The sequence below is a fragment of the Ahaetulla prasina genome, chromosome 3, assembly GCF_028640845.1.
Source record: "Ahaetulla prasina isolate Xishuangbanna chromosome 3, ASM2864084v1, whole genome shotgun sequence".
NCBI classification, from domain to species: domain Eukaryota; kingdom Metazoa; phylum Chordata; class Lepidosauria; order Squamata; family Colubridae; genus Ahaetulla; species Ahaetulla prasina.
Window position 1 is genome coordinate 116,209,473 of NC_080541.1, and position 24,047 is coordinate 116,233,519.

Below are 24,047 nucleotides of genomic sequence, written 5' to 3' on the forward strand. Positions count from 1 at the left end.
CACTTGTTCATGAATTTCTTATTTGATATATTTCTAAGCATAGCTCCTTTCATAACTGAACCATTTTACACACAAGTTAGAATGAAAATACTAGAATGTATTTCATAATTAAGTTTTTCATTTTTACTTGTGGAAGGAATGCCTCAGAAGGAAAGAACAAACAAACAAACCTATTCTCCATTTCCATTTTCTAACTTTCATATTTTCAAAATGAAAAGAAAACTCTTTGCATAAACAAAGAGACTAAGTTTAATATTCCTTTAGAGTTTTAATTTTCCAAATCACATTCAGAATAGCCTACCATATTTTTCGGACTGTAAGATGCACCAGAGTATAAGTCACACCAAGATTTTGAAGAGGAAAACAAGGAAAAAACTTTTTTGCCCCCCTCCCCCCCCGGAGCACTCTGCAGGCCTCCCATAACCTCTGTGTCCCGTTTTTGTAAAAAACGGGGACATTTTTCACAAAAATGGGGTGCGCAGAGGGTTTGGGAGGCCTGCAGTGAGCTCCTGGGGGCTGGGGAGGGCAAAAACATGACACGTGGGGTGGGGTGGGAGGCCACAAACAGGCCTGTTTTTTTGAGCATCCCGTTTTTGCAGAAAATGGGTCTGTTTTTGGTGAAAATGGGACGTGCAGTTTTGGGAGGCTAAAAAAGGCTGTATTCCGTGTATAAATGCACCAACATTTCCACCCTCTTTGGGGAGGGGGGGAAGTGTGTCTTATACTCCAAAAAGTACAGTAACTATCTAGCACTAGCATTAAGACTTATACACTGCTTCACAGTGCTTTACAGCCCTCTCTAAGCAGTTTACGGAGTCAGCGTATTGCCCCCAACAATCTGGGTCCTCATTTTACTGACCTCGGAAAGATGGAAGGCTGTCAACCTTGAGCCTGGTGAGATTCAAACTGCCAAATTGGAGGCAGCTGGCAGGCAGAAGAAGTAGCCTGCAGTACTGCATTCTAACCACTGTGCCGCCGAGGCTCTTTAAAGCAGGGGTCTCCAATCTTGACAACTTTAAGACTTGTGGACTTCAATTCCCAGAATTCTGGGAGTTGAAGTTCACAAGTCTTAAAGTTGCCAAGGTTGGAGACCCCTGCTTTAAAGCACACATTACTTACTCTAAAGAAGGAACAGTAGTTGGCTCTGGTAGTTTGGGTGTTTCTCTGGAAGTGGCAGTTGTGTTTTCAGAAACGTTCTTGTTTCCTATTGAAAAGACAATATGAAATTCCATTGAACTGGATTATGATTACAGAAGAAATTGCTTTAATTTACTAGTATACCATTCAATATGCAATATTTATTGATGTAAGATTTACACCTTCTTTCACTACAGAGGATCTAGATGTACACAAATAATCAGTAATCGTCTCAATTCCACAGACATCTTTCAGAGAAAGCTCATTTTGCCTCCTCATAGGGCAGGATCTTATGTGAGAGATTGTAGATGGTGAGGGATGTGGTCTTAACTGAAATATGGAAGAACTGTTACCTAGGCAAAGGGGGCTGAAACATTAAGTCTTGAGAAGCAAGATAACATTCAGAAGTGACTCAGACAAATAATACTGGGATGTTAAAAGCACAAGCAGATTTGCAAGAATCTGTTATAGTGTAGTATAGTTCTAGTCATCCTGTGGAGTTGATTTTTTTTTATTGGCCAAGTGTGATTGGATACACAAGGAATTTGTCTTGGTGCATATGCAGTGGTGGGATTCAGCTAGTTCGCACCACTTCGGGAGAACCGGTTGTTAACTTTCTCAGCAGTTTGGTGAACTGGTTGTTGGAAGAAATCATTAGGGCAGAAAACCGGTTGTTAAATTACTTGAATCCCACCACTGTGCATATGCTCTCAATGTACATAAAAGAAAAGATACCTTCATCAAGGTACAATGCTTTTCTGGTGTGGTCTGCCTAGTAGGACTGACATATATTAAAAAAACTTTCTTTTTGTAAATGTTTTTGGTCCATGGATAGCTGCACTCTTTTTGAGGTGATTTTAATTGCTATGGTTAAATTATTGGTTTGTTAACCGATTGCTAAATATATCCCTAATATTTTTACTTTACTTGTTGCTTTATTATTATTTCAATATTATTTCAAATGACTTTTTAAATTAAAAAGCTGTTTGTTTATTTTCTGTATATCCTGTTGAAGAAAAACCAGATGTTTAAAACAAATAATTGCAGAGGTTTTATTATTATGCAAAGAAAATTCATGTAAACAGAATAAAAGTCATTTAAAGTTTATTCCAGAAATCAATTAGATGACATTACATATGCCTACCTTGTTCTGCAGTGTCCTCTTCAGTTTTTGCTCCAAGTATATTAGCAGCAATATTCACCATATTTAAAATGGCATCTAGAAAAGTACCAGACACATATCCCATCATTTATTTTTAAAGTTAGAAATTATTTTTACTAAAATTTGTTCTGTTAGGTATATACTTTTTGAGCAGTAAATTATATCTATCTTTATGAAACTCAAATTAAAAGTTTCATTAATAATGAGTGTAGTCAAGAATTTAACATCTTATGTGAAACAATATATCATTTTCTGAATTAATTCTGAATTCTAACCACTATTGATTAGAATTAAGAAAATGAAACATGTTCTACTGTTGCCCATGCTGAAATCCAGAGTGAAACTCATTCAAAATCTGAAAGCTGGTTTGAAGTACTGATTCTTGTTGCTGATACAATCTAAATACACATTCTATAGTACTCAGAGAGGATATTTTTATTTTAAAAAACTGCATACATATAAAGAATTAACTATTTAATTAGGACATCCCAAAGCTGCTTTTTCAAGAGGCAACTGGACTTCGTTTTTCTTTGAAGACATTTCGCTTCTCATCCAAGAAGCTTCTTCAGTTTATTTAATTAGGTTTTTTTACACATTAATTGTCATGAAAGATAGAAAAGAAGATGAAGTAATTAAGGGCTGAACAACCTCCAGTGCAATTTATTATCATTTATGTTTGGAGGATGTTTGCCATTAAGTGATTAGAGAAAATTTGTCATTAAAAAGGGAAAGATTTCTCTCACACACCCCAATTTTTCATTCTCTCAACTAGTAGTACTAACTGAGCTGAAAAATTAGAAAATATTGATGATTTAAAAATGATATGTCAGTTATCTTCAATTAGCTAAATGCAGATTGGCTAATATATGCACCGTTGTTGTTGTTGTTAGTTGCGAAGTCATGTCTGACCCATCGCGACCCCATGGACAACATTCCTCCAGGCCTTCCTGTCCTCTACCATCCTCTGGAGTCCATTTAAGCTCACGCCTACTGCTTCAGTGACTCCATCTAGCCACCTCATTCTCTGTCGTCCCCTTCTTCATTTGCCTTCAACCTTTCCAAGCATTAGGCACTTCTCCAGTGAGTCCTTCCTTCTCATTAGGTGGCCAAAGTATTTCAGTTTCATCTTCAGGATCTGGCCTTCTAAAGAGCAGTCAGGGTTGATCTCCTCTAGGACTGACTGGTTTGATCGCCTTGCAGTCCAAGGGACTCGCAGGAGTCTTCTCTAGCACCAGAGTTCAAAGACCTCAATTCTTTGGCACTCAGCCTTTCTTATGGTCCAACTTTTACAGCCATACATTGCAAATGGGAAAACCATAGCCTTGACTATACGCACTTTTGTTGGCAGGGAGATGTCTCTGCTTTTTAGTATGCTGTCTAGATTTGCCATAGATTTCCTCCCCAGGAGCAAGCGTCTTTTAATTCTTGGTTGCAGTCCCCATCTGCGGTGATCTTGGAGCCCAGGAAAATAAAATCTGTCACTACCTCCATTTCTTCCCCATCTATCTGCCAGGAATTGAGAGGGTTGGATGCCATGATTAATTTCTTAATGTTGAGTTCAAGCCAACCTTTGCACTCTCCTTTTTCACCCGAATCAAGAGGCTCTTTAGTTCCTCTTTGCTTTCTGCCATTAGAGTGGTATCATCTGCATATCTGAGGTTCTTGATATTTCTCCTGGCAATCTTAATTCCAACTTTTGATTCATCTAGACCCGCCTTTCTCATGATGTGCTCTGCATATAAGTTAACTAGGCAGGGCGATAGTATACGGCCTTGCTGAACTCCTTTCCCAATTTTGAACCAATCAGTGGTTCCATGTCCAGTTCTCACTGTTGCTTCTTGACCCGCATACAGGTTTCTCAAGAGACAAATAAGATGTTCTGGTACTCCCATCTCTTTACGAACTTGCCACAATTTGTTGTGATCCACACCATCAAAGGCTTTAGCATAGTCAATGAAGCAGAAGTAGATGTTTTTCTGGAACTCCTTAGTTTTCTCCGTGATCCAGCATATATTGGCAATTTGATTGCTAGTTCCTCTGCCTCTTCGAAACCCTTCCTGTACTTCTGGTAGTTCTTGATCCACATTCTGCTGGAGCCTAGCTTGTAGGATTTTAAGCATAACCATAGCATGTGAAATGAGTACAATGATACGATAGTTTGAACATTCTTTGGCATTGCCTTTCTTTGGAATTGGAATGTAAACTGACCTTTTCCAGTCCTGTGGTCACTGTTAAATTTTCCAAATTTGCTGGCAAATTGAGTGTAGCACTTTTACTGCATCAACTTTTAAGATTTTGAATAGCTCAGCTGGAATACTGTCTCCTCCACTAGCTTTGTTATTGCTCAGATTCCTAAGGCCTATTTGACATCACATTCTGGGACCATCCTGTGAGGAATGCGCGGACTTGCTGGCTCCTCTTATGTGTTCCTGTGCACACAGGTGCACTGGACACCCGGAAGAGCGATGTTCCATCACACATGCACAAGCCAGCACCCAAACATCCAGGTTTATGTCACGTGCATGCGTGACGGGCAGCTGTTCATTGGGCATGCCTCTGTGCCGGAAACCGGAAGTTCGGGTGCCAGCTCGTGCATGTGCTATGGACCACCGCTCTTCTGGGTATCAGCACTCCCGCATGCGTGAAGGCCAGCGGGGCCGCGCAGTCCAGGTGGGATGGTTTCACGTGCCATTATCAGCATGCAGGCTGGCACGCAGTGATGTAAAAAGTTAGCCATCACTGTTCTAGGTTGCTTGGCTCAAGGTCAATGACCGCCCCATCATGGTTATCAGGGATGTTAAGCTCATTCTTGTATAGTTCTTCTGTGTAATTTTGCCACCTCTTCTTAATCTCTTCTGCCTCTGTTAGGTCCCTGCCATTTTGGTCCTTTATCATGTCCACCTTTGCATGAAACATTCCCTTCATATCTCCAATTTTCTGGAAGAAATCTCTGGTCCTCCCTATTCTATTGTTTTCTTCTATTTCTTTGCACTGTTCATTTAAGAATGCATTCTTATCACTTCTAGCTATTCTCTGGAATTCTGCATTCAACTAGGTGTATCTTTCTCTTTCTCCCTTGCCTTTTGCTTCCCTTCTTTCCTCAGCTATTTGCAAAGCTTCCTCAGACAGCCATTTTGCTTTCTTGCATTTCTTTTACTTTGGGGTGGTTTTAGTTGCTACCTCTTGTACAATGTTGCGAACCTCTGTGCATAGTTCTTCAGGCACTCTATCAGATTTATTTCCTTACGTCTATTTGTCACCTCTACTGTATATTCATCAGGGATATGATTTTGTTCATACCTGAGTGGCCTGGTGCTTTCCCTTACTTTCTTCAATTTAAGCCTAAATTATGCAAGAAGAAGCTCATGATCTGAGCCACAGTCAGCTCCTGGTCTTGTTTTTACTGACTGTATAGAGCTTTTCTATCTTTGGCTGCAGAACATATAGTCAATCTGATTTCTGAGTTGACCGTCTGGTGATGTCCATGTGTAGAGTCGTTTCTTGGGTTATTGGAAAAGAGTGTTTGCTATGACCTTCGTATTATCTTGACAGAATTCTATCAGCCTGTGCTTTGCTTCATTTTGAACTCCAAGGCCAAACTTGCCTGTTATTCCAGTTATCTTTTGGCTTCCTACTTTAGCATTCCAATCGCCCAGCACATCATTTTTTGGTGTTAATTCTATAAGGTGCTGTAGGGCTTCATAGAACCGGTCAATTTCATCCTCTTCAGCACCAGTGGATGGGACACAGATTTGGACTACTGTGATATTGAATAGTTTGCCTTGGATTCAAACTGAGATCATTCTGTCATTTTGGGGATGGTATCCCAGTATTGCTTTTCCTACTCTTTTATTGACTATGAAAGCTACTCCGTTTCTTCTGAGGGATTCTTGCCCGCAGTATACCTGATGGTCATCTGAATTAAATTCACCCATTCCTGTCCATTTTAGTTTGCTTATTCCTAAGATGTCGATGTTCATTCTTGTTATCTCTTGTTTGGCCACATCCAGCTTGCCTTGATTCATGGATCTTACATTCCAGGTTCCTATGGAGAAAAAATCTTTACAGCATCGGACTTTCCTTTCACCACCATATGCATCCACAGCTGGGCGTCCTTTCGGCTTTAGCCCAGTCGCTTCACTCTTTCTGGCGCTACTAGTACTAGCCCTCTGCTCTTCCCTAGTAGCATACTGGACACCTTCCAACCTGAGGGGCTCATCTTCCAGTGTCATAGCTTTTTTCCTTTTTGTACTGTCCATGGGGTTTTCATGGCAAAGGTACTGGTGTAGGTTGCTATTTCCTTCTCCAGTGGATCATGTTTTGTCAGAACTCTCTGTTATGACCTGTCCGTCTTGGGTGTCCCTGCACTGCATAGCTCATAGTTTCATTGAGCTAGGCAAGCCCCTTCACCACAAGGCCACCACGATCCATGAAGAATCACTATATATATGCATAATATATGCAGATCTATAGTAGTAGCTAAAATTGTGGAAACCTTTTGGGAAAAGTGTATTTTCCAAAACTAGTTAATAACACTTTTTTTTGTAGTACCATAAATTTATATATCAATGGAAAGATAATTTAATCCAGAATACAATAACTTTTATGAAGGATTTGCTATTAGAATAGCATTTACAGTATAAAGAAGAAAAGTAAAAAACGTAGAAAAAAATGAGATATACAAAATTTATCACCATAGAAAAAATGAGATATACAAAAATTATCACATCAGTTAATATTTAGTTGGGTAACCTTTAGCATGAATTACAGCCTTACAACATCTTCCCATGGAGTGAACCAAGTCTTTTACTTCTGCAGCTGTTATAATGTGAAACCAAGATTGAATAATTGCTTCTATTAACTGGGTTTTATTGCTGAGTCACTTCTGACTAACAAGTTTCTTTTGTCGGCTCCATAGATTTTCAATTGGGTTAAGGTCTGGGCTGTTCCCAGGCCATTCCAGCAGTGGAATATGATTATCTTGAAACTCCCCCCCAAAAAGTGGTGTTATTAGCCATCAAACCTCAAAAATACACTTTTCCCAAAAAAATTCCACAATTTTGGCCAATATTATATTTAAAAAGTCAACGAAATGATTGGTCCACTAACAGGTGAAGATGGCAAGGAGGTGACAAGTTACAGGGAGAAAGTAGAACTGCTTAATTCATTCTTTGGATCTTTCTTTACACAAAGGAAAAATAGTTCAACTGAAGCACTACAGTAGGACACAGAGTAAGAATGCAAGCTAAAATAGACAAGAAAATGGTAATAGAACACCTATCCACTCTAGACAAGTTCAAATTGCCAGGACCAGATGGATTATATTCTACAGTTCTGAGGAAGCTGGCAGATGTGCTCTTGGAACCACTGAACAAAATCTTTCAAAGCTCCTGGAGCACCAGGGAACTGCCAGCAGGATGTGATTTCAATCTAAAAATAAGAAAAAATATGGATCCAGGAAACTATAGATCAATCCGCCTGACATTAATACCTGAGAAAAACCTGGAACAGATAACGAAGCAGCAGATTTGCAAGCACGTAGAAATGAACAAAGCAATGACTAGAATCCAAATATGTTTTTAAAAACAAATCATGCCATGCAATCCTTATTGCCTTCTTTGACGAAGTGACTAAATTGGTGGATCAGGGAAATGCTATGACACTGACTTCAGTACAGCATTTGACAAAGCAGACCACAACCCACTTTTTGGCAAGATAGAACAATAGGGACTAGACAGCATCACCACCAGATGAATTTCTAACTGGCTGACCAGTTAGCCAGTTATGGCTAACTGAATTATGGAGCAAAAATTATAAATTAACACTGACAACTGCATACAAAGAAAATCTGTACAAAGTGTTTTATAGGTGGCATTTAACACCGGTGAGATTGGCTAAAATGTATACAAATATGAAACTGGAAATGCAAGCACAAGGATGGAACATTTTATCACATGTGGTAGCAATGCCCCAAAGCAAAAAAATATTGGGAACAGATAAGGAGATGACTGCAGGAAATAACAGGAGAACAAATTGAATTCAAAGCTGAACTATTTTTATTAGGAATGATTAACTGAAAGATCAAGAAGCAACTCCAATACATTATTTTACACATAGTAACAGTAGAGAGAATTGTCTTTGCTCAATGTTTGAAACTAGAAAATATACCAGCCAATGAGATGATTATATACAAGATACTACAATGTGCTGAGATGCATAGGCTCACGTTAGAAATGGAAGGAAGAAACAAAATTTTATGTGGTGTAGGAAAAGTGATATAACTGGTTAGAACAGTGAAACAAAAATGTATAGGAATAAACGTAAATACCTGTAAGAGACAATACTGTTAAAAATGTTTATTGTTATGTAAATTGAAAATAAAAAATTAAAATAAAAAAAAACTTATTTCATTCTTTGATAAAACTGGTAGATCAGAAAAATGTTGTGGACACACTATACTTGGATTTCAGTAAAGCATTTGACATAACCTATTTCTTTTCAAAATATTTTTATTGCATTTTTACAATTAAACAAATCTTACATCTTATGCATAACTGCGTCCATTTACATACTATAACATTCCAATTCAAGAACATTCTATACATTTTTACTATACATTTTAATTCTACTTCTGTTTTGTCTATTTCTTTCTCATTTTTCTGTTCTCAATCCAATCATACCACTTCTCCCATATTGCGTAATAGTCAGAATCTATTTGTCCTTTCAGATCAATTGTCAGGTTATCCATTTCTGCACAATCAAATATTTTTTTGATTACTAAACCTTCGGGAGGTATATTTGTATTTCCCCAGCACTGCGCGAAAGCTATCCTTGCTGCAGTTATTATATGTAAAATGAAACTTATTATTCTTTTGTCATATTTCCCTTTAACTATCCCCAGGAGAAATAATTCTGGGGTATATTCTCTCCGAAGTCCTGTTAATTCCTGTAGCCACCTGTGTATTTTCTTCCAATATTTTTTTGTTTCAGGACACAACGACCACGTATGATAGAAGATACCTTGTTTTTGACCACCTTTCCAACAGTTCGGACTTAGATTTGGGTATATCTTCGCTAGTCTGGACGGTGCCAAGTGCCAGCAATAGAATATTTTATACTGATTCTCTTTGTATTTCCCGATTTAATTATTTTATAGTTTCTATTCCACATTTTCGCCCAATCCGCCAAATCAATATTATGCCCAACATTTTTTGCCCATGCTATCATAACTCCCTTCACTATTAATCTTCTCATAGTTTCCATCACCAATCTCTTTCCACTTATGACTGTAACTTTGTTGCTGGCAATCCTTATGATTTATATTGATATATTGACCATCAATTGTGTTGTAAATGATGTACCTTGATGAATGTATCTTTTCTTTTATGTACACTGAGAGCATATGCACCAAGACAAATTCCTTGTGTGTCCAATCACAGTTGGCCAATAAAAAAAAATTCTATTCTATATCTATTCTATATCTTCAGCTCTATCAAATTCTAATAAGTAGTTATAAATTTTTGTTATCAATTTTTCATCTGGGCCAATCAATAATTTATCCAATTGTTGCAGCACCATCTCAATTCCATACCCATCTTTATCTTTTTTGTACCATGATTGAAGTTTATTTATTTATTGTTCACAAGTTGCAAGTAAGGCCACCAATCTATGTTTATGCCCTGTTCTTCCAATTCCTGCCTATTTCTAAGGTTCTCTTGGCAGTCTAGAATTTCATTGAACTTGACCATTTTACTGATATCCAGAGTGTTAGGGTGAATCATCGCGTCTATTGTCGATAACCAACTGGGAATTTTCATATAATGTTTTCTCTTGGTCTCTTGCCATATTTGCATCAGAGCTTCCCTTACTTTATGTCTATAAAAATACAAATGAGATTTATTCTCCTTGTCCCATAAGAAGGCATTGCCATCCTTTTTGTAAACCATGTCCTTCCAGTGTAAGTAGTCTTCTGTTTCTCAAATTAATCCATTCCCTGATCCATACTGAAGTTGCCGCTTCATAGTAAAGTCACCAATCTGGAAGCCCGAAGCCACCTCTGGTTCTACTATCCTAGAGATGTTAGTTTTATTCTTACTTTCTTACCTGCCCATATAAACTTTGTTGTAATGCTATTCAAATCTGTAAAAAAAATCTTGTTCAGTTTTATAAGTATAGTTTAATACAAGAAATAAAATTGGGTTTGGAAAGATGGGGGCTACTACAGTTATCTATACTAGGTCGAATTGCAACCATCAAGATGAATATTTTGCTGAAACTACTCTGCCTTTTTCAAACTATACTTATAGTTATATATATATGTGAAGCTATATTTCACATATAGTTGTCTTCTTTAATTGAGGAACACCTCACTGTCAGCCAAATTCCTAAGTATTTAATTTTTTTTCGCACTCTATAGTCCCAATTCTTCCTCTAGTTCCCTTTTCTGTTTTAATGCTACATTTTTAACTATCATTTTTGTTTTTGCTTTATTAATTTTGAGGCCCGATACTTCTCTGCATTTCTCTATTTCTCGTATTAAGATAGATCCCGTCTCTCTTGGTTCCTCAATAAAAAATACCAGGTTGTCCGCAAACGCATGAATTTTGTACTCTTCCTAATTTTGTTCCTTTAATCTCTGAATTTGCTCTAATTTTCGTTAATAACAACTCTAGTGTCAAAATGAAGAGCAGAGGTGATGGACTCCTTTCATTATTTCAAAAGGTGTTGTAATATCGTCATTAATGATAATACTTGCTTTTTGGGAAGAATATACTGCTTCAATCATTTGTTCAAATTTGTCTCTGAATTTCATTTCTCTAATTTGTCGAATCATGTATTGCCAGTTTAAATTATCAAATGCTTTCTGAGCATCCAGAAAAACAAGCACTACTTGTTTCTCTGGATGGGCTTCATAATATTCTAATATATTCAATACCATGGGTGTGGTATGGCCGTGGGTGGCTCAGGCTGTAAGACAGCCTGTTATTAAACACAGCTGCTTGCAATTACTGCAGGCTCGAGTCCCACCAGGCCCAAGGTTGACTCAGCCTTTCATCCTTTATAAGGTAGGTAAAATGAGGACCCAGATTGTTGGGGGGGCAATAAGTTGACTTTGTATATAAATATACAAATAGGATGAGACTATTGCCTTAAACAATGTAAGCCGCCCTGAGTCTTCGGAGAAGGGCGGGATATAAATTCAAATTTAAAAAAAATTACGTAGAAGCATCAGCCACTCTGCCTTCTCTTGAGCTGGGAAGTGGCTCACCAGGCTAATGCAGCCTGTTATTAACACACAGTTGCCTGCAATTACAATTACTGCAGGCTCGAGTCCCACCAGGCCCAAGGTTGACTCAGCCTTCCATCCTTTATAAGGTAGGTAAAATGAGGACCCAGATTGTTGGGGGGGGGGGCAATAAGTTGACTTTGTATATAAATATACAAATAGGATGAGACTATTGCCTTAAACAATGTAAGCCGCCCTGAGTCTTCGGAGAAGGGCGGGATATAAATTCAAATTTTAAAAAAATTACGTAGAAGCATCAGCCACTCTGCCTTCTCTTGAGCTGGGAAGTGGCTCACCAGGCTAATGCAGCCTATTATTAACACACAGTTGCCTGCAATTACAATTACTGCAGGCTCGAGTCCCACCAGGCCCAAGGTTGACTCAGCCGCCCTGAGTCTTCGGAGAATGGCGGGATATAAATTCAAATTTTTAAAAAATTGGGCCTGAGTCAACCCCCACTAGCAGTTAAAAAGGAAGAAACAGCTGCAATGACACATTGCTCCCAGAAGCACAAAGCTGAAGCCTGAAGATGACGAATGAGACTTCGTCGAAACGTCGCCAAGACACTTCCAATTTTACGCGGGAGAAAACCCGAATAACCAAAGACCTACATACAAACACCTGCGAAAACCTCAGAAAATATATATATATATATATGTTTTCTGAGGTTTTCGCGGGTGTTTGTACACCCGTGTTTATACACGTGTTTATACACGGGAGAAAACCCGAACAACCAGACACACACACACACACACACACACACACACACACACACACTATATATATATATAACATTTTTTTTCATAACAATTGTGCATATTCAACAAAGCTGTGACATTATTGTATATTTTGGATCTACCTTCCATATAATTTCAATATACATTATAGATGTATATAATCATCAATAGCCTTATATATATTTTGTTTTCACAGTTTTCCCAGACCGCATAGTATTCTGAATCTTCTTTTTCTTGTAGTTCTATGGTAAGCCTGTCCATTTCTGCACAGTCATATACTTTTTGGATAATCAGACTCTCTGGTGGTATGATACTAAGTTTCCAATATTGCATGAACGCAATCCTTGCCGCTGTTATCTTGTTTTTTTATCTAATTTTGTCTTAAACATTCCCAAAAGAAATGTTTCTGGATTCAGTTCAATTTGGCATTTTGTTATACCCAGTAACCATCCCTGTATCTTAATCCAGTACTTTTTCGCTTCGGGGCACGTCCACCAGGCATGAGAGAAGGTACCCTGATGTTGATTACATTTCCAGCACTTTGGACTTAGGTTCGGGTACATTTTGGCCAACCTATTTGGCGCTAGGTGCCAGCGATAAAGCATTTTATATTGATTTTCTTTGTAAGCAGTAGATTTGGTTAATTTTAAATTTTTATTCCAGATTAATTCCCAATTATCTAAATCTATATTGTGCCCATGCAATCATTAGTTCTTTCACCACCTCTTCCATTCTATCAAACTCTAATAGGTGTTTGTATAATTTAGATATTAATTTTCCTTCTGGGCCTATCAATAATTTGTCTAGTTGATTTGGTTCCAAATCAATTCCAAATTCTTCCATGTCTTTCTTATATCTGGATTGCAATTGTAAATATGGCCACCAATCTATTGCTATTCCCTGTTCCTTTAATGTCTGAATGTTTTTAAGTTTTCCCTGTTTGTCTAATATTTCCAAATATCTTGGCATCTTACTTATGTCTAGTGTATTGGGATGGATCATCACCTCCATAGTAGATAACCAGCCAGGAATTTTCATATAGTGTTTTTTCCTTATGTCTTGCCAATTCCGTACCAATGCGTCTCTTATTCTATGTCTGTAAAAATATGAATGTGTCTTACTTCCTTTATCCCACATGAAGGCGTGCCACCCCTTTTGTAAATCATGGCCTTCCAATGCTATGATTCTTCTATTATTTAAATTGACCCATTCCCTTATCCAAACCAAAGATGCCGCCTTGTGGTGAAGTTCCCATGCTGGAAGTCCAAAGCTACTCCTATCTCTACTATCTTGAAGAGTGGATAATTTAATTTTTGCCTTCTTTCCTGCCCAGACAAATTTTGTGGTAATTTTATTAAGTTCTCCAAAGAATTTTCTGTCTAATAATATGGGGACTGTCTGGAATAAGCATAGCAATTTAGATAGGACATTCATCTTAATAACTGCTATCCTACCTAAAAGTGATAGCTGTAACCTCCCCCATCTTTCCAAATGGATCTTTAATTTTTGAGCTAAAGCCATATAGTTGTCCTCCTTAAGTGATGAACATTTTGCTGTTAGCCATATCCCTAAATATTTGATTTTTTTTACAATTTGTAAACCCATTTCCTTTTCCAATTCTTCCTTCTGTTTGGTTATTAAATTTTTAACTACCATTTTAGTTTTCCCTTTATTGATTTTAAGTCCAGACACTTCCTCATATCTTTCTATTTTTTGTATTAGGGTGGGACCGGATTCCAAAGGCTCTTCAATGATGAATACCATATCATCCGCGAAGGCCTGTACTTTAAACTCTTCTCCTTTAACTTTTGTTCCTTTTATTCCTCGATTTGCTCTTATGCTATTTAGAAATACTTCTAATGTTAGCATAAAAAGAAGTGGCGACAGTGGACATCCTTGGTTATTTGGAAGGTGTTGGTGGTACCTCCATTTATTATTACTTTTGCCTTTTGCGTTGAATAAATTGCCTCTATCATATTTTCGAATTTAGTTCCCATTTTCATATTTCTAATTTGCCTTATCATAAATTACCAATTGAGGTTATCGAAGACTTTTTGGGCATCCAGGAAAACAAGGGCCATTTGTTTCCCTGGATGCACTTCATAATATTCCAATATGTCTATTATTATTCTTTTATTCAAAAAGTTTTTATTAGTCAAAAAAAGGTTTATACAAATACATATCAGGTATGGTAAATTTTCATTTTTCTTATCTAAAATAAGAATTTTACTCAAATTTTTTAACACATACAACAGCCATATGGCAAGCAGGTGACACGAAGTAGCTAAGTTTACAAATTTTAAATACGTAATAAAGAAGAGTCAAGAATAAACAGAATATCGTACAAAAGAGAATAAGGAAAACCAACACAATCCCAAATATCTTTATCACTTCCTAGTTTTGGATCTCAGAACTCTGGGTTCAGCCTGACCCAACTCCAGGGCCGCAACAGCGGCAGCCGCTTCCCCCCCATGATCTATAACCTCCCCCTCTTCAATTCCTGGGTCATCTGATTCCAGGAGGGCTTTGTGTTCCTCCACATAGGCCGTAGCCTCCGCAATTGTACTGATTTTTTTCGTAATGCCCTCCCGGAAAATCATCAATCCCTCTGGCATCAGCCATCTGAAGCCCACTCCCTTCTGGTACAATTTGCTTGACAAAAAATAATATTTCTTTCTTTTTTCACGTACCTGTCTGGGAATCTGCCTCAGAATGGCTATCTCCCTGCCCCTGTAAATCAGTGCCCCACTCCTATGTTTTCTAAGAATTTCATCTCTCGTCTCTCTTCTCACAAATTTGACATGAACCTCTCTGGGAACTGCATGCGTGCGTGCATATTGCGAATTAACTCTATAAACTCGATCCACATCCCAATTCATGAAATCAACACCTCTCCCAAGAAATTCTCCCAACAATTTAGTCACAACATCTCTCAAGTCTTCTTGGTCCACTTCTTCCAAATTTTGAAACCTAAGGAAATAAGACATTTTATCCATCTGTAGTCCAAGCACAGCATTGCCTGTCGTCTCCTCTCTTTTCTGCACTGCCCATCTCACCCTCAAACCTTCCACTTTCTGCTTGTTTTCTGCTGAAACTTGTTGAGTATCCTTTAAATCCTTTTGGATAGTCACAATTTCTGCTCTTATTTCATCAATTTCTTGTCCATATTAGATAACTTTTCCAAAATTCTCTCCATCTCTCCAGCAGTTGGTCTCTGACCTTTTGCCATTAAGGAAAAAAAAAAAATACAAAATCCTCAGGCAGGCACAGTATCCTTGTAATTTCCTCCGGATCCACCAGGGGGCGCTCACAGGAGCAACGAGTCCAGAGTACAGTTAGTCAACCAGGAAGCCGAAGGGAAGTGATGTCATCAAAATTCTCATAGTGAAGGCGGAAGCTGGACGCCACCACTGTTCCCCAGAAGGAGGGGGGGGTCTCAAACCTTCCCTCCTAAATTTCTCCATCACCTCTTCTCTCCAGAGCTCCACAAAACCGGTAATCTTCTTATTTTAAGTTCTCCTCTCTCCAGAATAACTCGTGCTCCTTCCAACCGCAGGGGAGAAAAAACCCCCCCCGCACTCCGGAGCACTCCACTCACGTTTACCGATATTCCCTTCCCTTCTCCTCCTCAATTCTTCTCCGTTCCCTGTTCACCACCAGGCTGCTGCAGTTATAAATCCAATGCCCCGGTGTCACCGGGCACAGCGGCCCAGGCGACGACCAAAATAATGGCCGCGGCCTGTGGCCTCCAAACCCCGCCAAGCCTAGGACGCGCCAGCATCGGTCCCCACAGTCCTGTATGTCGGCTGGGAGACCCCTGGCGAGCCGTCCGTGCGGCAGGTGTCCTTTCCGGAACACCTGGCCCCTGAGGGCCTCGGCGGCGGCCGGATTCGGGCGCTGGAGGCAGGAGAAGCCTTCCAGACGTCCGTTGCCGCTGGACACCGGAAGTCGTCTCCCGTCTATTATTATTCTTATATTATCCTTTATTTGTCTATTTGGTAAGAAGCCATTTTGGTCGGAGTGTATAATTTCGTTCAACACTCTCTTCATCCTCTCTGCAATTATATTTGTAAATATTTTGTAATCAGCGTTTAGTAGGGATATAGGTCTATAATTACTAATTTGATTTTTATCTGTACCTTCTTTTTCAATTAAGGTGATGTGTGCCTCCCTCCACGATTCTGGTAGTTTTGCTTCTTGCAGAGTTTCATTACATATTTTGAATAGGACTGGTTCTATAATCTCATTCAATTTTTTATAGACCTCCCCTGGGAGACCATCCGGTCCTGATGTCTTATTGTTTTTAAGTTGTAGGATTGCCCCCCTCAATTCTTCTAATATTATTTCTTTATTTAACATTGCCCTTTTTTCTTCTTCTAGTGGCATAAGCCCTTCTTCCAATAGGTAATTATCAATTTTATCATTTGCTATTTCCTTTTGTTTATAAAGATTCATATAATAATCTTGTACTATTCTCTTTTTCTCTTCTTCATTATTTTGTGGAGTCCCCCTCTCATCGTATAGTTGTTGGATAATTCTTTCCTCTTTCTCCTTCTTCAACTTGTAAGCCAACCACCATCCAGTTTTATTAGCGTGTTCAAAGAAATTCTGTTTAGAGAATTTTAATTTTCTTGCAATTTCTGCTTGTTCTAATAAATTTAATTTATGTTTAGCAAGAGTCAAGGTTTCTTTGGCTAAGTTATCTCCTGGTTTTGTTTGTAGTTGGTTCTCCAATTTTTCAATTTCTTTCATTAGGGTATTATGTTCCTTCCATTTTTCTTTGTTTTTCTTTGCCATATAAGCTATTGTTATCCCCCTTAAATAAGTTTTCATCGTATCCCATAAATTTGTTAGCGAAGTATAATGTTTTTTATTTTCTTTAAAAAATAATGCCAATTCCTTCATTATTCTTTCTATGTATTTCGTCTCCTTTAAAATCTGGGGGTTTAACATCCATCTATTACTTTTTTTCTTTTGGCCTCTCCAAATTATCTCAAGGGGATTATGATCTGCCCAAGTATTTGGGGAAATTTCAATTTTTTCTATTTCTATGCCTAATTCCTTATTCATCCAGATCATGTCGATTCTGGACCAAGATGCATGGGGATTGGAATAAAATGTAAATTTATTTTCTTTTGGGTGCAAAATTCTCCACATATCAATCAGATTTAATTCGTCTATCATTCTAAAAAAGGGTTTGGGCAATATATTTCTGTTTTTCTTGTTTTTTTTTATAGCTAGTATAATCTTTTTTCATATTGACAATTCCGTTAAAATCCCCTAAAATACATATATTCCTGTAGCCTGTCGCAATTATTTTTTCGTGCAATTTTTTATAATATTCTCCCTGATTTTTATTAGGTGCATAAATTACTACTAACAAGGTTGGTATATTTCCTTTTTTTTTTCTATCATCAAAGTTCTTCCTTTTGGGTCTGCATAGAATTGTTTGGCCACTATTCCTTCTTTAATATAAGCCACCACCCGTTTCTTCTTCTTTTCTGCCAATGCTGTATATACTTTCCCTAATTTATTATACTCTAGATATTTTTCATCCTGCTTTCAGATGTGTACCTCTTGGAGGCACATGATATCTGCTTTTTGCTTAACTAACTTTGTGAATATTTGTCTTCTTTTTACCGTTGCATTTAATCCATTCACGTTTATTGATAATAATTTCAAATCTCCCATCTTATTCTCTATCAGCTGTATGTTAGTGTCTACTGGACCTTGTAACTATCTGAGTTCTAGTCTTAATACCTCCTATTTCTTTCCCTTCCTTTCCTTCTTTCCTTCTCTCTTCCTGGATTCCTCCTTTCGCTTCCTGGCTTTGTTGTGAATCTTCTTCTTGACTTATATTCTCTATTTCCTCTTTACTACTCTGGTCCTCCTCCTTATCCATCAATTGGTTAAAAAGATCCTGTGCCATCTCTAAACTGTCAATTTTCACCTTTTTGCCTTCCCAGGTGACGAGCATTCCTTCCGGCAATATCCACTTAAATAGGATATTTCATTTATTTAATTGTGAAGCCAAAAAATGATAGTCCTTACATTGTTCTCTGACTCTTCTCGGGATTTGTTTTAGTGTAATAATTTCCTTTTCTTCATATATCATTGGTTCTTCTCATGTAATGTTGTAGACAATGTCCTGGATTTTCTTTCAGGCGAATCTAATATGAACCTTTCTGGGGAGTTTATGGTGTTTAGCATAGTTTGTTTGGATTCGGTAAACCTTGTCCAATTCATTAAGAATTTCTTGTTTGTCTCTTTGAAGAGATTCTGATATTATGTCTGCCATTATTTGCCTTATATCTTCACCTTTTTCCTCCCTCACATTTTGAAATCTTTTTTTTTTTTTTGAAAAAGTTTTACAAAACTCCCCCCCCTTCCCCCTAGCCCCCCTCCCTTCACAAACCCCCCTCCCCCCTCCGACTTTTCGGAACAAACACAAGGTATAGTTAAAAATAAAACCAACATATGCTAAAACTTTTCCCCTCCTAACTGAATTATACTCCTACAACTCTCATCAATTCCTAACCTCCCCCAAAACAATCAAAAATAATACATCCTAATCATTCAAAGGCAGTCTGATAACTCTTAGTCTGATATCTGTTTTGAATATAGTCAATCCATTTTTCCATTCATTTAAATATCTTTCTTGCGTATTGTCTTTCAAAAAGGCTGAGATTTTTGCCATCTCAGCCAAATTGGCAACTTTCAATATCCATTCTTCTATGGTAGGTACTTCTTTTTTCTTCCAATACTGTCCTATCAGTAATCTTGCCGCTGTTATTGGATTTAAAATCAGTTTAGTCTCAATTACTGTACAGTCCGTGGTAATTCCCAGCAGAAAAAATTGCAGCAGGAACTTTATCTTCTTTTTCAGAACGTTTTGTAGAATCCACCAAATTCTTATCCAAAAAGCCTTAATATTCTTACAAGTCCACCAAATATGAAAATATGTGGCGTCATCACAATTACATCTCCAACGTTTTGCTTGCATATCTGGATACATACACAATAATTTCTTAGGATCTAAATGCCATCTGTAAAACATTTTATAAAAATTTTCCCTTAAATTCTGTGCCTGCGTAAATTTAACATTTCTAACCCAATTTTTTCCCCAAGTTTCCAATAATAATGGCTCCTGAAAATTTTGTGCCCACTTTATCATACAGTCCTTTACCAAATCCCTTTCAGAGTTTATTTCAAGAAACACATTATACAATCTCTTTATATGCTCCTGAGATTGATTTCTAATTTGCTTTACCAAATTTTCCTCATTCTGAACTATACCAATTTTCTGATCTTCCCTCCATCTAGCACGTAATTGCCTGTATTGAAACCAAGTATAGTTTTTCTCTTCTTCTTTTAATACATGCAAGGATTTTAATTGCAAACTATCACTTTCAGTATACAAAAGATCTTTATATGTAATTATTTCCTGATTCTGTTCTAAATTTATATTTTCTATTGTATGTCTAGGACTTGCCCACATAGGAACCTTATAATTTAATTTATAAAGACACGCAAGAGAGCAATTCTTAACACATGGTTTTTAAAAGCCTTATCCACTTTTTTATGATAAATTAAATATGCATGCTATCCATATAATAAATCATAACCTTCTATATTCAAAATTCTCTCCTCCGTTAGATTAAACCAATCACTTATTGCAGAGAGAACAGCTGCTTCATAATATTATTTAAAATTAGGCATTTTTAAACCTCCCCTTTCCCGTGAATCTTGAATTATTTTCATTTTAACCCTGGCTTTTTTACCTTCCCATATAAATTTGTTAATTCCAGTCTGCCATTTCTCCAAATTTTTATCTTTCTTAATTATTGGTATCATCTGAAAGAGGAATAAAAATCTAGGTAAAATGTTCATTTTAATAGCAGCTATTCTCCCCACCAACGATAACTGCAATTTTTCCAAACCGTCAAGTCCTTCTGAACTTTTTCCCATAAGACCTCATAATTATTCCTTATACAATTTCACATTTGATGGTGTAATATAAACCCCTAAATATTTAACCTTTTTTACAATTTCAAATCCTGTTATTTCCTCTAATTTTTCTTTCTGTTGTTTGGTCATATTTTTTATTACATTTTGAAATCTTAAGTAAAAGGATGCCCAATCCATTTCTAACTGGACTACTGAATCGTTGAGATCCTTATTGATTGCCATCAATTTCTGATCTAGCAGATCTACTTTTTTTCCCCGTTTGCTCTGTTTTGGCTTCTACTATGTTTATTTTTTCTTCATTCTTCTGGATTGCTTCCTATATTGAATTCATTTTAATGTCCAGTTTCTGGATATCCACTTTCAATTCTCCATGGTTACTAAACATTGCTTCCTGCATTTTAATCATTGTTTCTTGGATTAACGTCAATGTATCTTGCATTGTTTGCATAATTGGGGTCGTATTAGTTTTTTACATCTTCCGTCGGCCGTTGGTTTGATGGGGAGGCTGTTGTTATCATTGGGTATGATGCTGTTTTTTCCCCTCCTTTAGGGTCATTGTGATACTCGTCATCTCTTTCAAAACCCTGTTTTGCTCTTCCAATATTCTGTAGATGTTAGTCCACACTATCATCCAACTTATATATATATATATATTATTATTTTTATTTGCATTTATATCCCGCCCTTCTCCGAAGACTCAGGGCGGCTTACACTATGTCAAGCAATAGTCTTCATTCATTTGTATATTATATACAAAGTCAACTTATTGCCCCCAACAATCTGGGTCCTCATTTTACCTACCTTATAAAGGATGGAAGGCTGAGTCAACCTTGGGCCTGGTGGGGCTTGAACCTGCTGTAATTGCAAGCAGCTGCTGTTAATAACAGACTGTCTTACCAGTCTGAGCCACAGAGGCCCTTTTTTATTATCAGTTTATATTATTTTATATATATATATATATATATACGCATTGAAGAACACAAGAACTCATTCAAAAAAGAGGAACCAACTTCTTCCCTGGTCCAACACTTTAAAGTCACAGGACATGATATTGACTTTAAAAAGACCAGAACTATCGCCAAAACTGAACACTTTAACAACAGAATAATCAGAGAAGCCATTGAGATAGAAAAACGCCCACACAGCATGAACAAACGAGATGACACCTCCCGCCTACCAGCCATTTGGAAACCCGCCCTTATTGACAAACGAGTCCCTAACACGAGGAATGACACCAGACCCACACTCACAAGGTCCACACAGGATGTCACCACCGCACATCCACCCAGAAAGCAGACCCAAACCCACACTGATCATGAAGCACGACCAAGGACTAGAAGCCAGACCGCAGCTGCAACATTAGCCATTTCAAACCCCTCCAATCCATTCATGCAGCAGACTGACACCCACTATGAAGATGTAGCACGACCACAAAGCCAAACAACAGCTATGCAGCTCACCAGCTCAAATCCCCCTGCAGCACAGACTAGACTGAGCACAACCAAGCCCCCACCAACACAGGACACACCCCCAGCCAATCAGAGCACAGAAAAACCCCCAGCCAATCAGAGCACAGCCAAGCTCCCACCCAATCAGTTCAAACCCCCACTAGCAGTTAAAAGGAAGAAACAGCTGCGATCACACATTGCTCCCAGAAGCACGGCTGAAGCCTGAAGATGACGAATGAGACTTCGTCAAACGTCGCCAAGACACTTCCAATTTTACACGGAGAAAACCCGAACAACCAAAGACATATATATATATATATATATATATATATATATATATATATATATATATATATATATATATATATATATATATATATATATATATATATATATATATATATATATATATATATATATATATAATAATAATATAATATAATATAATATAATAATATAATATAATATAATATAATATAATATAATATAATATAATATAATATAATATATTATAATATAATATAATAATATAATAATATAATATATATTATATTATATTATATTATATTATATTATATTATATTATATTATATTATATTATATTATATTATATTATATTATATTATATTATCAGTTGTTATTTGTTCCTCCCCTCCTTTTACTTGCTTTGTCTTATTAAGTATTAGGTATTATGCATTCAATTCTATTAATAATATCTAGCCCTATTGCAAATCAACTATAACAATAATGCTATCGGAATTATCAGAAAACGGTAGAAAAGAGGGTATGACTATACATATAATTCACAATCAATAATCTATATAAATTGGGCAAATAAATATGTCAAAGTTTTAAACTACTCAGTTGGTTAATATATATCTAGAATTAATTCTATTTATAGTTCTAAAAGTTTCCAGAATAAGAAGATAGTAAGTGACTAAATACTAAATACTAAATACAGATACCAATATATTATTTTTCTCACTTCTTGCCCCACAAAGTTTGTAAATGCTTAGATTTCCACTACTATATATATAAACTAAACTATATGGATATATTTAATCTTTTTAAATCCTCTTAAATACTTTAAAGTTAGTCCATAGAAAGTAATAAGTAAAAGATATGCCTTAAATACAGAGATCCCTGAAATGGTCCTAAGTGTATGTGAATCCTTATATCTTCACTCAGTGTTAGGTCTCTTTATTTCTCCTGGGTCTTCAGTGCCTCGAATGTAAAGTTATTGTCTTTCTGTGTCTTTTCAAGAGATCTATTACAGCAATAAAGCAATAAATACAGCAATAAAATCCTTCTCCACTGTCACATTCGGGTATTCATGCATCTCTTGCAATCATGGCAGTCTAATGTCCGCTCTCCCCTTTTACTCCCTTTCTTCCTGTTGCTCGGGCTGTCAGCTCTCTCCTTTTGTTCACTTTTATTCTTCTTCAGAGAGTCCTCCTGTCTTGCTGCAAAACTGATCTTTAAACAGCTTAGTCTTTTCTTAGTCGTTCCTCTTTTTTTGTCACTTTAGGGTTAAATTATTATGCTGAGTCACTTCTCCTCCCGCTCAGTCGCTGCCTAATCTCTCCACTGGAGTTTTCTTCTAACCAGCCAGCCAGGACTCACTTTTCCAAATGATCGTAAGCCTTGTGATTCTCAGAATACTCAGTCTGCTCAAATGTCACAGCCTGTTATCAAAGTCTTTGCTTCCCTATAACTTCTGGCTCATTGCAGCTTTGGGTTCACCATTAGCACGCTGGTAGACACTTTCAGGTTGGGTTGACAGGGGCGTCCTTCTCAGCAGCTGATGACTGCCTTTCACTTTCGCTGCCCTCCGGACTTCCCCTCTAGGCCGCAGATCCCTCCAGGCTCTCTGCACCCCGAAGAGTCCCCAAAACGTGAAATATTCGGGGTTTAGGAACACAGACTGTCCTCTTTCCCCGCACTGCTACAATGATGCCATCCAGGAAGTCCTATTTAATATTTTTTTTCATCCTGCCTGCTATTACAGTCACAAAAATTTTATAATCATTGTTCAAAAGTGAGATTGGCCTATAATTTTGGATTTGATTTGTATTGGTACCTTCTTTCATAATCACCGCGATGTATGCTTCTCTCCACGAAACAGGCTTTTTTGCTTCCAACAAAACCTCGTTATACAATTCTAAAAGTATTGGTTACCCCATATTTTTATAAAATTCCCCTGGCAGACTGTCTGACCCTGGACTCTTACTGTTCTTTTGCCTTTGAATTGCTTCTTTTAACTCCATAGATGTTATCTCCCTATTTAACCACATACTCTTTTCTTCCTC

At 37.3% G+C, this 24,047-nt stretch overlaps 1 protein-coding gene across 4 annotated transcripts in view; it reads right to left on the bottom strand.

Moving 5' to 3' along the window:
* SUCO (SUN domain containing ossification factor) overlaps positions 1-24,047 on the bottom strand; it is a 261,150-nt gene that overhangs the window by 30,388 nt on the left and 206,715 nt on the right. For all 4 annotated transcript variants that reach the window (XM_058175843.1, XM_058175842.1, XM_058175844.1 and 1 more), the window contains 2 exons: positions 2,282-2,356; positions 1,120-1,204 (listed from right to left, as the gene is read on the bottom strand). In XM_058175843.1, the coding sequence (XP_058031826.1) occupies positions 1,120-1,204; positions 2,282-2,356 (160 nt within the window). The remainder of the gene's footprint in view (positions 1-1,119; positions 1,205-2,281; positions 2,357-24,047) is intronic.